The sequence below is a fragment of the Pipistrellus hanaki genome (assembly GCF_964339955.1).
Source record: "Pipistrellus hanaki genome assembly, chromosome: 10".
In the NCBI taxonomy this organism is placed as follows: Eukaryota; Metazoa; Chordata; class Mammalia; order Chiroptera; family Vespertilionidae; genus Pipistrellus; species Pipistrellus hanaki.
In genome coordinates, this window is record NC_140512.1 from 5,200,196 (window position 1) to 5,214,596 (window position 14,401).

General features: G+C 45.4%; 1 protein-coding gene across 3 annotated transcripts in view; it reads right to left on the reverse strand.

Moving 5' to 3' along the window:
- The window catches only part of OSBPL3 (oxysterol binding protein like 3), a 131,655-nt gene that overhangs the window by 40,399 nt on the left and 76,855 nt on the right, over positions 1-14,401 (reverse strand). For all 3 annotated transcript variants that reach the window (XM_084896331.1, XM_084896330.1, XM_084896332.1), the window contains 5 exons: positions 13,419-13,586; positions 12,788-12,908; positions 10,860-10,963; positions 10,562-10,654; positions 8,962-9,118 (listed from right to left, as the gene is read on the reverse strand). In XM_084896331.1, coding sequence (XP_084752457.1) covers positions 8,962-9,118; positions 10,562-10,654; positions 10,860-10,963; positions 12,788-12,908; positions 13,419-13,586 — 643 coding nt within the window. The remainder of the gene's footprint in view (positions 1-8,961; positions 9,119-10,561; positions 10,655-10,859; positions 10,964-12,787; positions 12,909-13,418; positions 13,587-14,401) is intronic.

The window sequence follows — 14,401 nt, forward strand, 5'->3', positions numbered from 1 at the left end:
CCTTTCAGTCCGCAGACCGACGCTCTACCACTGAGCCAAACCGGTTTCGGCGAGAGATGTATCTCTTATAAGAGAACCTAGAAAAGTAACAGCCCTGAATATTTAGAGTGCAGGAAAGTCAACTCGAAATTGACTTTTTTTTTAACAACACATCTGGAATGTACAACACTCAGAGTGAACCCTAAGCTAAACTACAGATTCTGGGTGATAATGATGTTTTAATGTAGGTTTGACGACTGGAACAAAGGGACCACTCTGGAGGGATGCTGATAGTGAGAGGCTGTGTGTGTGTGTGTGTGTGTGTGTGTGTGTGTGTGTTGTATATGAAAACCCTGTAGTTTATAAGCACAATTTTGCCGTGAAAAATTGCTCTGAAAAATTAAGCCGATTAAATTTTTTAAATCACCTTTGCAATTCCAAAGCCCCTTACCCACTATAAAATTCCATAATTTTATGACTTATCATCAAGAACTTTTGACACTTGAAAGAACTATACTTCTGGATTCTTATTAATACTTAGTTTTGTTTGTATCTCCAAAGACTGGAAATGTTTGGAAACAAAGCTTCTTGGTTTTCAGGGTAACAACAGTAACAATGCAGTAGGGAAAGCAGAGAGCACCTTAATTGGTGATCACAATTAATCACCGGTGAGAGTCAGCTGGGCTTGGTGTTATTTGGGGTGAAATACCCTGAAAAGGCATAATGTCGTTTTTTTGTCGTAATCCGACCGGGGACAATCTGAATCTGATCATGAGGAAATAACAAACAATCCAAAATAAGGAACATTCTATTTTTAAAATTTGGCCTATATGTCAATTTCATCAAAGAGAAGAGCTGAGGAACTGACCCTGGCTAAAGGAGGCTAAACAGGCACAGCAATTACACCCAATATATGGTCAAGAAGAAGATCTTGAGGAGGACATGCAAATCACAGTAAGTCTAATTAACATTCAGTTCCTATACTGAAGGGGAAGTGCTACGAGAGGGCATCACCAGGATGACTGGCAGCGTGTGAAGTGGAAGGTGGAACAGGTAACAGTGCTGTTTCGGTGCTGAATTTCCTGGGTTTCATGACTGGACCGTGACTAGGAACATCCCTATCCTTAGGAAATCCACCCTGCCGTATGAAGGCATAAGAATGACATGACATGACTCCGACTCACACAGTTCAGAAAAATAAGCACCTGTGTAAGTAGATGTGTGTAGAAAGAGATAAAATAAACCCGGCAAAATATTAAAAATGGTGAGTTTGGGTAAAGTACATAGGGGAATTATTTGTATTGTTCTTGCAACTTGTCTGTCAGTTTGAAAGTATTTCAAAATGCATAAGGTGTTACCTACCCTCTTCCCTGTTAGTCTTTCCAGCGGCTTTACCAGAACTCCACACCCTAAACTTGGCAGTTGGCTACTCTGCTCACTTCAGTGAGCAACTTGGGTATAAAGAGAGCTTAGCAGACGCCTGAACTGGCATTTTAAAAACCATTTACACACATGACAAAAAATAAATAAATAAATAAATAAATATTCAGCAGGCGTTGATCACAGATTGCACAAATTACCTCCTAAGAACGAGAAAACTGTCATCTAAGTTATTGTTAATGGGTATTATCTTTCCAATATTTTTATTATATTTTGCCTTAGAAAGGCAGAAAGAAGGAAGGGACATATTTCTGCTCAAGTGTCTTGGCATATTACTGAATTCCACAGGTTGCACTTTTAGAGGTCCTGCTATTCAAGAGTGGCCTATTTACTCTCACAGAAATGAAATATGCATTTATTGACTTCCTTCATTTCAAAGCCACAAGGACCACGGAACCTTCCTGTAGATTGTCACTGAACTTGTCTGAAGTTGTGGTATTTAATGATAGACTTAGAGCATCTGCACAAAGGCACAGTACAAATAAGCAATCTGTCTAAACACCCCATGCAATATGGTGCTTCCCTCTACATAAGACAGAGGTCAAGGGTCAACAGGTACCGTGTTTCCCCAAAGATAAGACATCCTCCGAAAATAAGACCTAGCACTTGGAAAGATAAGACATCCTCTGAAAATAAGACCTAGCACAACTTTGAAGAAAAAAATTAATATAAGACACTGTCTTACTTTCGGGGAAACAGGGTACTACAATTTCTAATAACGTCGGCTCTTTGATTTAAAGGATTCGATTAAGCAAATAACGGGCAGCACAACAGAGTGAGCAACAGTGTGGTCCCACCCCAGCCTGGATTCCTGCCAGCTACATCCCTTCCTCCCTGTAGGACTTTGGACAAGTGCATGGTGGGCCTGAACTCCAGTTACCTCTTGGATGGGGATGATGATAGCATTTACGTTATAAGATCGTTAGGGAGTTGACTGAGATAATGCCCTTAACCCAATGTAGAGCTTACAATAAATCATAAATGTTGCCCTAACCCAGTGGTTTGCCGCTCTGTTGACTAATGAGTTTGCCAACCACTGCCCTAACTGGTTTGGCTCAGTGGATAGAGCATCGGTCCCAGGTTCGATTCTGGTCAAGGGCATGTACCTTGGTTGTAGGCACATTCCCCAGTAGGGGATGTGCAGACGGTAACTGATCAATGTTTCTAACTCTCTATCCCTCTCCCTTTCTCTCTGTAAAAAAAAAAAATCAATAAGATATACTTAAATTAAAAAAAAAAATCATAAATGTCACTGTAATGGTAATGGTGATAGAGAGAAAGAAACAGGACAATGCAGGTGGTGGCTAGTTTCCTGAAACGCAGCAGCAGTTTCAGGAGGATTCCGAGGTCTTTCGCCAGGACAATGCCCACAAAGAACCGCATGCAGGTTCCATGAGTGAGAGATCGACCAGATCCACTGAGCAGCGGAAGAGCAGCCTCAGCAGGAGCCGCAGCCCCACAGCTAAGCCCCATGGCATCTCGTGTCTATCACAGGCGCTGCCCGCCTCTGCAGCTCCTCAGGACCCACCACTTCACGGTCATTTCTTAAATTGGGGTATAATAGGTAATATGACATTAATTTCAGGTGCACAACAAAATGGTTCGATAGCTGTACACATTGCAAAAAGATCACCACAGTAAGTCATTGCCGTTTTTTTTTTTTCACTGTCTTATTTACTGCTCTAAATTAAATAAATGTGGCTCTCAGCCGGCTGCCACTTAGCCGATCAATTCCTCCGCTTTCAGAGAATGCACTAAAGCTAGGCAGTCGACCAAGCTAGAAGATTCCTATTAAAATGTTCAATTTGGCAGAACACGCACCTTTTGGCTCGAAATGTACAGTGGACAAGACTGCGGCGGGCACTGAGTAAGCCAAAAGAAACTCATCTAGTCACTATATTTAATTTTAAGGTCAAAGCCACCTGTCAAAGGGACTCAGAAGACCAGAGCCTCATGCACTAAATTTCTTAAATGACCAGTGGTCAGTTGGCCAGTGGTCGGCCAACTCATTAGTCAACAGAGCCAAATATCAACAGTACAACGATTGAAATGTCTTTGGAGAGCCAAATTTTTTGAACTTAAACTTCTTCAAACGCCACTTCTTCAAAACAGACTCGCCCAGGCCATGGTATTTTGTGGAAGAGCCACACTCAAGGGTCCAAAGAGCCGCATGTAGCTTGTGAGCCGCAGTTTGCCGACCACTGGCTTAGGCCCACTCGGAGGACAAAAATATAGTGTTTTACGGCAGTCTCCTGACCAGCACACAGAGAGATCATATTTATATTAATCGTTAAGAATCTCAGAGGTCAGGAGTATTCCCTATGACAGGAGTGTTCTCTCACTAATTTCCGAAATGATGCTAGAGAAAAAGGAAAAGAAAGAGAACTGGTGTAGCACACCTCTGGATATCTGATATTGACCAAGACCACATGGGAAGTCTTAGATGCTCAACTACAAAGAACCTCACCGACCAGGAAGGCCACCGCCACACCGAAGGCTCAGCATCTCCTGGTCACAGGGCCTCTGGGCCCCTGCTTCTCAGAGCATGTGCTGTCCCGTAGAGCAGTCCACTGTTCTGGGGTAAGGAAGCCCTTTGTGCTCCTACACTGACGTTTACCCCAGAGTCTCCTCATTGGCCTCTTTGCTGGGCTTTCAAATATCAGAAGGCAATCATGGCCTCTCTGTTCACTCATCTCTTTCCCAGACCGTCTTCAGCCATTTCTCAGACCCCCTCACTGTACTGAGAGAGTGGACACAAGCTGGCCTCTGACAAAATAGAATGCCATAGCATCATACAAGTGACTCTTAGTGATCTCTACCTTTCCTGTTTCTGCCGGCTTCCATGCAGTCCCCCTCCCAAAAAAAAAAAAAAAAATCTATATATATTGATTTCAGAGAGGAAGGGGAGGGATAGATAGAAACATCAATGATGAGAGAATCATTGATTAGCTCCCTCCTGCACACCCCACACTGGGGATTGAGCCCGCAACCCGGGCATGTGCCTTGACCTCCTGGTTCATAGGTCGACACTCAAACACTGAGCCACACCAGCTAGGTCCATGCTGTCTTTTATTGAGTAAAGTGGTGAGAGTGCAGACAGCATGTTTGGATAGCCAAGGCTGGTACAGAAGGACACCCAAACTCTTAATTTACCTGAGCTCTATTTTTCAATATGCCCCTTCTCTAGAAGTTTCTCAGAAAAGAACAAGATCTTGAGGAGGACATGCAAATCGCAGACATCACCTCCCTGGCGGCAGTATGGCAGGAGGTTAAGAGGTTTGTAATAAGGCAAATGTGAGCCAACATCCCACTCCACCACTTAGTTCCCGCCTGGATGCCGGACAGCCCTCAGGCTCCACGCCCGCGGGTGTGGAAAGTGCCCGCACCTCCAGAGAGCTTTAAGGGAACAGTGAGGAAGCCTGCCGCTGTACAGCATCCGGCCCACAGGAGGACACATCATCTATCTTTCCCTGTTTAATGAGAACCACATTCTGGTGAATTTTCTTTAAAACGTTAATACTGCTATACCTAAAGTATCTGGGGTGGTTTCATCTTTTGGCATCTGCGTCCCCTAATTTCCAAACCTCACAGGATGGCCGTGATTTTAAAATGCTTTCTAACCCATATTTTATCTAAAAGATTCCTTAAATGTAGACACACTGAGTCATTTCATTAAATGGTCCTACTTATTTACTACTCATTATTTGCATAAATACAATTGCCCAGCAGATTTTTATGCCAAATTCTGTATTATGTTTGACAAATAGTCTGGTTTTGCTCTAAGCCATATATATATATTTTTAACTGTTAATTGATGAAAATGACATCCTTGTGACATACTTGGCTTTTTATGCAATGCTTCCATAAGCTCAAAACCATTAAAAAACGACCACTCAACCACGGGGCAACACTGGCTAGCCCCTGTGTTGAGTGTCAGTGGAGTGGGACTCACTGTCTCGAACCCCGCAGGCCCAGCTGCTGTGGAGTAAGTGCACTGCACCTTCCTCGAGCATGGGCCCGGACCTCGCCTGGGTATGCGGCCGCCCCTGCCAGCTGGCTTTCAGAGCCCCAAAGAGGGAGCAGCTGGCCGCGGCCATTAGAGGCGGCCCCGCGGCCAAGTCCTCCGCGGGAGGCCAGGACCAATGGCCCCTGTGCCCGCTGAGGAGCAGGCGCCTCGTGAAGGTAAAATGCAGGCATTTCCCTCTGCGGGAGGCAGCACTTCCCCATTTTTAAAAAGACAGTTCATGCTATTAAAAAGTAAAGGTGTTTTACAGACATTCCTCCCACAAAACCCAACAGGAATGCCTAACTGTAACTGATGCTTTCATAGCAGAGGACACGTGTGGGGAGAGGCGGGGAGGAGAGTGTTAAAGGGCCAGGGCAGGTAATTCTGCCCATTTCACAGATGGACCAGACAGGAGCACTGCAAAACACTGACAAAGTCCCAGCAAAAGCATTCCCCCTACCCAACATGTTTTAGGCTTTTAGACTAAGGAATAAAAAATAAAAAAAAGAGCTAAAGTAATTAATAACAGGAAAGAAGAGAAATACTGGTTTAGGAGAGCAAGGCAACAGAGAGAATGTCTGCCTGGCTGGTGTGGCTCAGTAGTTGAGCATCGACCCAGGAACCAAGAGGTCATGGTTTGATTCTGGTCAGGACACATGCCCAAGTTGCAGGCTCAATCCCAGGCGGGGGCGTGCAGGAAGCAGCTGATGAATGAGTCTCTCACATCATTGATGCTTCTCTCTCTCTCCCTCTCCTTTCCTCTCTCTCTAAAATCAATAAATATATATATATATATATATTTTTTTAAATATATATTTTATTGATTTTTTACAGAGAGGAAGGGAGAGATATAGAGAGCTAGAAACGTCGATGAGAGAGAAACATCGACCAGCTGCCTCTTGCACACCCCCTACTGGGGATGTGCCCGCAACTCAGGTACATGCCCTTGACCGGAATCGAACCTGGGACCTTTCAGTCTGCAGACCAATGCTCTACCACTGAGCCAAACCGGTTTCGGCCAAAAAAATCAATAAAAAATATTTTTAAAAACATAGAGGGAATGTCTTATTTCCTACTGCAAGCACAGCCCTCCTATTTAAAATATTTAACCTATTTTCTTCTTTTAAAAATGATTAATATAGGAAATTAAAAAAAGATAAACACAAAGGAGATAATAAGTGTTACATCTCAACATCCATCATGAAAATGCTGGTGTATATCCATTCAGACTTTTGAGTAAGCCTGTGCACACCAGGTTTATCTTTTCCGAAAAAGTGGGATCGTACCTATGGATTGTTTTGTGACCCAGTATTTTTACTCACTGATATGCTATGAACTTCTCCCTTCCCGTCTATGTAAAAATGGCCCTGGCTACCTCATAGAGGGCAGTGAGCCACCAGGTGAGAAGTAGAGCAGTGTTTTTCAATCTTTTTTGGGCAAAGGCACACTTGTTTCATGAAAAAAATCACGAGGCACACCATCATTAGAAAATGTTAAAAAATTTAACTCTGTGCCTATATTGACTATATATAAAGTAATTCTCTTGAATAGCAATCAAATAAACACAAAGAAAGTATTTTATAATTACTTTATTATGAAATATTAAGTAAACAAAATAGTGAAAAATTATAAAATTCTTGTCTTGTCTGCACCTACGGCACACCAGGCAACATAGTGTGCCGCGGAACAGCGGTTGAAAAACGCTGAAGTAGAGGATTCAACTTTCAAGTTGGCTATTCCCTACCACGTGACCTGCAGGAAGTTCTGAGGCTTCTCTACGCCGCAGGTCTCTTACCTGCGTGATGGCGGTCACGCTAACACCTACTCCCTAGGTTGTTGCTAGAATTAAATGAAATACAGTGCGAGACAAGTGCTTTACAACTACCTGACAGACAGCTCTGAGCTCAAAATAAGCTATTATTATTACTATTATTATTATCGTTATGATTGTTATGTGGCTATTGACTATTCTATCATATGATTATATTACATTAAAAAATACAGTCCCTCTGTTTGGGGCATTTAGGTGACCTCTAATTTATTTTTACGTTTCAATTTTGAAGTCATTACAGACTCACAGGAAGTGACAAAAACAGTATAGAGAAGTCCTGGGTACCCTACATCCAATTTCCAACAGTATAATATCGTACATAATTATGGTACAATATCAAAACCGGGAAACTGGCATTGGGATTGACTGCTCTTATTCAGATTTCACCAGTTTTACATGCTCTTATTTATGTTTGTGTGTGTAAATATAAGTCGATGTAATTTTGTCTTTTGTGTAGGTTTGTGGAGCCACCATCAGAATCAGGATATAGAATTATTCATCTCCACCAAGATCCCTCTTTCTACCTCTTTATACTTTCCTCTATTCTCTCCTCCTCATCTGCAACCTTGGGCGACCCTTAATCTCTTCTCCATCTCTATAATTTTATCACTTCAAAAGTGTTAGTAAGTGGAATCACATTTTCAGTCAGCATAATGCCCCTGAGGTTCCTTCAACTCGTGTCTAACCACAGTCTACTACTCCCTTCCATTGCTGAGCAGTATTCCGCTGTATGGATATACCAGGGTCTGTCTAACCATCCGTCTGTTGAAGAGCATTTGGGTCGTTCCAGTCTTTGGCTAATACAAATGAACTTGCTTTGAACACGTGTGTAAAGGCATCTGTGTGGAGTTACGTGTACATTTTCTCTGGGATAAATGCCAGGAATGTGAATGCTGGGTTGCATGGTGAGCTTATTTTTATATAAAACTGCCAAACTTCTGTCTAGGGTAGCTGTATCATGTTGCATTGCCACCAGCATTTGGTACTATCAGTATTTTTTTTAATGTTAGTTCTTCTTATAGGGGCATGGCAATATCATGGTTTTAATTTGCATTTCCCACTGGCTAATGATGTTGAACATTTATTCCTAATTTTTGACGTGATAAACAGTGCTAAAATGAATATCTTTTTTTTTGTGTTTTTTTTTTTGTTTTTTTTTTTTTAAATATATATTTTATTGATTTCTTACAGAGAGGAAGAGAGAGGGACAGGGAGTTAGAAACATCGATGAGAGAGAATCATCGACCAGCTGCCTCCTGCACACCCCCCACTGGGGATGTGCCCGCAACCAAGGTACATGCCCTTGACCGGAATCGAACCTGGGACCTTTCAGTCCTCAGGCCGACGCTCTATCCACTGAGCCAGATCGGTTTCGGCTAAAATGAATATCTTTATTTGAATAAATTTTAAGTGAATTCCTACAAATGAATTCTTTAAAGTGGGGTTGGTGAATAGGCAGATTTTTTTTTTTTAAGTACCAATTTACATCCCTATCAGCAGCATATAAATTACTCAGCTTTTAAATCATACCTAATGCTCTCACTATCTCCCCTAATGAGTTTAGAAGACACCTCTTAGGGAAATTAAAAAAAAAAAAAATGGGTTGCCTAAAATCTCAAAAGATCAGGAAATTAACCAACCGAGGTCCTTCTCCAAGAACAGCCCACATTCAGACATGCACTTAATATTTTCATTAAACACGTACCTTTATGGGCAATATGACACAGATCTTCTTGCATTTTAGAAAACTCAGATGAAGTTTCAGAGCCATCAGAATTATTTTTCTCTTCTCCAAAATCTAGTGTTGACAAATTGGGATTGGAAGAATGCAGTCTTTGTGGGCCATCAAAAGGCTTAGGCACCTAAAGTAATACCAAAAGGAGATACTTCTGTTCAGATGCACATTGCTCAGAATGTTTACTTGTTTCTAAGGTTGGAAAGTAGTAAGAAAAGGTCAGTGTGTAGGAAAGTCTTACTATTGAGTGATTACTTATAAGAAAAATAAGTGAAAACTCAGGGAAGTACTTTCTACCTCAAGTTGTACTGGCTTCTTGCAAAAATAAATATGGGTGAAAGCCCTAAATGGCTTAGCTCAGTGGTTGAGCATGGGCGTGCAGACTGAAGGGTCCCAGTTCAATTCCAGTCAGAGCACATGACTGGGTTGTGGGCTTGATCCCCAGTAGCAGGCATATAGGAGGCAGCCAATCAACGATTCTCTCTCATCATTAATGCTTCTATCTCCTTCTCCCTCTCACTTCCTCTCTGAAATCAATAAAAGTATATATATTTTTTAAAATGGATATGTTAAAACACCCCATGGACACCTGAAACTGTGGATAATACTGAGCCATATAAGCATGAAATTTAAACCTTATGAATTATTGACTTTTGGAATTTACCTTTTAATGTTTTTGGATTGCAGCTGACTGTGGAAAACCAAAACCACAGAAAGCAAAACCGCACTTAAGGGGAGACGGATACATTCTTTGGAAATGATAGAAGTACTAAAGCTATAGGTTGACAACGATGGCTAAAGCTGCTGGCTCTTTCTCATTTATATTCGGTTCCTTCCTCCCAGCGATAATCCTCCAGTGTGTCTAGGCTGCTCATAGTGGATAGGTTTAGAAATGTTTTCTTTATTTGCTCCTGATGCTTCTAGAAAATGAACTAGCTTCTCCCATATTTGTACACAGATCACTCTTTACTTTGAAAGTACTTAAGTTCAACCCATAAAGTGCTTTGAACCAAAGAGTCGACAAGAATACAGCAGATGACTTATCTATAACTTTCTGATTTATCGGGACCCTAATATGGTTGCAATTTAACATGCAGTGGCCAAGCTGCAAATCCTGGGCTCCGGCTCAGCTGTGCATTGGGAAAGTCAGCAGCTGGTGTGACACAGGAAACGAGCATCTACATAATGTCCTATTCCCAGAAACTCCAGCCAGTGGGCTCAGAGGGTGAGGGCCCCACTGAGCAGCAGCGGAAGAGGGGGTCAGAGCACCCTCACAAGCAGGGAAGCGAGCAGGCAGGCTAAGCATTACAGAATGAGAAGCCAAAGCCCTCGAAATGGCTGTGGTGCCACCAACCTCATGCCATTTCCCCTTACCCAGTTTTACATGCCTGATCTAGGGTCCAGAAAGTCTCAGTGACTGACTTCATCTCTCTGCACAGGGTATTGGATAGAATAGTTAGAATCTTCACCTGTCTGTTCTAGTCTCTTACTTGAGTTCAAGTAGCCCCCAGCACGTGACGTGCAGAGAAGGGCCAGTGGAGGACCAGTCCTCTGGGGAAGCCGTGGTTACCTGTAGTGTTCCTTTAGCATCTTTGCCAATAGCTCGGGACCGCCACCTCCTGTGCGATCTTTTCTCCTTTTTGGGACTTTCAAAAGCTCCACCCTTTGTTTCAAAATGGGAAAGAGAGCACAGACAGTAAGATCCACCAAACCCATAGAGGAAAACGCACAGCAGAGTAACCATCTCCATCCCCTTGAACTTGGCCCAAGCATCGGACCAGAAATCATCCCACTGTTAGTGAAAGGCGGGGAGGAGAGAGGAGAGCAGGAGAGCATCAGGATGCAAACAGAGGAGGGACCTGGCTCACCTGGATGGCGTTGATAGCGGGCGCGGAATACGTCCGATGCAGGACGTCCATGCTCTGGAGGAGCTGGCTCATTTCCAGCAGGTAGGAGTGGCAGTGGGCCAGGTCTGCGGAGGAAAGCAAAAAGCCGGCTCAGGGGCACTTATCTGGGCATTCAGGCACCGCTGTGCTGGCACAGCTACTTTTCTCGTGTATCGATATCTGACGGGCACCTGTTAGGACAGGAAATGGGACTTCCTTTGCTACAGGAGAGGCAGCAGACTGTCATGCTTAGAGGCGGGGATCTGGAGAACCAGGCTGCCTCCGTGTGAATGCACTTAATGAACTGTTAATCTTTGGCAAATTACGTAACTGCTGCGTGCCTCAGTTTTCTCATCTGAAAGGTGGGGATGATTATATATCTAGCTCACAGTTATGAGTTAAATGAGCTAATATAGGCAGTGTGCTTTTAGAGTGCTGGCACCATCATCATCACTTCTAATACTGCAGTAACAGGTGTTACTGTCCGCTTGTAAGGACCCAGGACAAGGTAAATGGTGCACTTCTGCAGACGGACCCAGGAGGACTAAGATGTTCTCCGACCAGCTCCTGGGTCACTAACTCAAAAGCAGTCCTCAATTTGCTGTTTCCTGGGTGAACCAGCTGTGTCTGCCGAGGAATCAACGCCCCCATGCATGAAGGCAGTGGCTCTCAAACTCTGGTGCCAGCAGAATCACCCGGAGAACTGTACAACCACAGATGGCCGGGTCCACCTCGGGTTCTGACTCAGACTATGTGGGCTGGGCCTGAGACTCTGCGTGTCCAAGTTCACAGGCCAGGCCGGTGCTGCTGGTCCATCCCCTCGGACGATGCTTCAAGGATCACTGTCCCAAAATGTTACTCCAATAATCTTTACCGAGAGGGCAGCACCTATTGGCCCTGGACGGTAATGTCCTTCACCAGCAGCGAATGCCGTCTTCGAGGCTCCCACTCGGTGTCTTTCTCCAACACTGGTTCTCAGTCATGGCTACACCTTACAGTCAACTGGGGAAATGTTTTAAATGCCCAAGTCCCACCCCGAAACAAAGCAGAACACCCACAATCCCACGGGTGACTTTTTGTTACTCAGTTCCCTGGGTGATTCTTAGCTAATTATGTGGAGAACACTGAGCAGCCTAGGGCAAGCGTCGTCAATCCTGGCTCCTTATTAGGATCACTTAGGGGACTTCAAAAAATCAGTGATGCGCCGAAACCTGCTTGGCTCAGTGGATAGAGCGTCGATCTGCGGACTGAAGGGTCCCGGGTTCGATTCCGGTCAAGGGCATGTACGTTGGTTGCAGGCACATCCCCAGAGGGGGGTGTGCAGGAGGATGTTTCTTTCTCATGGATGCTTCTAGCTCTCTATCCCTCTCCCTCTCTGTGAAAAATCAATAAAATATATATATACATATATATTTTAAAAATCAGTGATGCCAGGGCCTACTCCAAACCAACTGAAAGAGATTCTTTGGGAGAAGGGAGGGGAGGGAGGAGGGGCCCGGGCACGGGTATTCTTGCACTTGGAAAGCCTCTTGGAGATTCTAACGTGCAGCCAGGGCAGAGAACACCTGTTCTGTGTGGGTCTCCGCTCGCCTCCAGAACAGTGACTCTCGATCTCAGACGTGTGTCCGAATCCTTTTTGGCAGGTAAACAGACAGACAGCTGTGCAGACCCCGCCCTGGCGGCTGTGGCTGAATACGCCCGTGTGGCAATTGGGCATCAGCACGTGAAGAATGGAAAAGGCGGTGACCAACACTCTGCAGGGAGTGCTCTCTGCCAACCAGGAGCGCGCTTACTCAGCAGCACGGACAGGGCGTGTGCAGGGATGGGGATGCAGGTGCGGCCGCGGGGTCCGTGCCCAGCCGGCCGATGGGAGAGCGGGGCTGGAGAGGCCGAGGGGCCCAGTCCCCTACCTTTGGAGCACTGCTCCATGTCCTCCGAATGCTGCAGCCACAGGGGGACGCGCATCTCTCCGCAGGAAAAGGACAGGTTGCTTCCGGTTTGAAAGGAGTTCTGCTTTGATAAACTGCTCCGCTGTCCGAGGGATGACAAAAGCCAGTGTAAGGGAGGACGGAGCCCGCGGGGGCACGCTGTCCCTCAGGGAGCCATCTGCCTGGCCGGGAAGGGAGCTTCCAGCAAAGCCCTCCAGGGAAGAGCTGGCTGTCACCGGCCAGGCCGGGAGCCTTGGACTGCAGTCCTCCTCCTGGCCGACGATAACCATATCAGCATCACGATAAATGTGGGGGGACTTTGCCATCCCACGTGGCTGTAAACGCGCCTCCTGCCTTTCACAGCCAGATAAGAGAACCAAAGTCAAGCTGGTCAGAGGGAGGGGGCACTGGGGTGTAAAGTTCCTCCGGGTGCCGGCCCGGAGGGCACACAGCACGCTTCTGGCCCCGTGACTCACGGGACAACGGGCTCATCAAACACCAGCTCAGGCCTCCCTGCTCCTCCCCTCCACCGTCCCTTCCCCAGGCCCAGCCCCCTCCCCCAGGGCCACCGTGGGCCACCCCTCCCTCAGGCCCATCACTGGCAGGTGACTACCTTCCGACTCGAGAGGGGGTCCAGGGCCCCGGGCCCGGAGTCGGTGACGGTCTGCCCCGGGAAGAAGTGGTTGGCCTCGTGGGGGAACATGGCGATCTCGTTCTGCCGGTACATGCGGTGGTGGCGGAGCTTGGTCACCCACTCGTCAAACACGTCGTCTGACTTGACCTGCGTGGGGTCAGGGTGGCGGAGGGAAACAAGAGCGTCACTCGAGGGCGTCTGCTGGCGCCCGCAGGAATGCCAGCTTATGAGTTTACATTGTGTGACCTTTGGGACACGTGGAGGAGGAAGGAGAGTAAAAATGGTTTTGTAAACGATACATTTAGGTCTTCTACGGGAGGGTCCAATTGCTACTCTGATAGTAGGAAAGCAAAACAGTGTTGGTTATATTAAACAACAAATAAAACTGAAGTTTCTATTTCTCTGCCTCAAAGCATTTCCAAGTCTTGGGCCCCAGTTTATCCTATCCCTGCTTAGTTTTTAAACTCTTCCATAATCTGGACTTTTCAGATCAATCTTCTCTGACCTGGAACGGCTTGGTAAATTCTTCCTAAAATAGTTAACCTTGTAAACCTCCGTCAGAGGCTGCATAGCTGAGGAGTATGTTCATGAATGTGAAGGTTATTTAAAAGAAGGACATTTCTCCTGCTCTCAGAAATAGAAGAAATATGATCAAGTATTATTGGTGATCCCCAGGGTTTTTCAAACTCTCACACACAAACATTTAGCTATTCTTGCCCTGGCCAGTGTGGCTCAGTTGCTTGGGCATCATCCTGGTTCATTTTTGCATCGGGACACAACATGGATTGGCTGCCTCCTGCACACCCCCTCCTGGGTGTGGGCTTGATCCCCAGCAGGGAGTGTGCAGGAGGCAGCCAATCAATATTGCATGCACACAGATGTTTCTCTCTCTCCCTCTCCCTCTCCCTTCCTTTCTCTTTAAAAATCAATATTCTTTTTTAAAAATACATTTTTAGTGATTT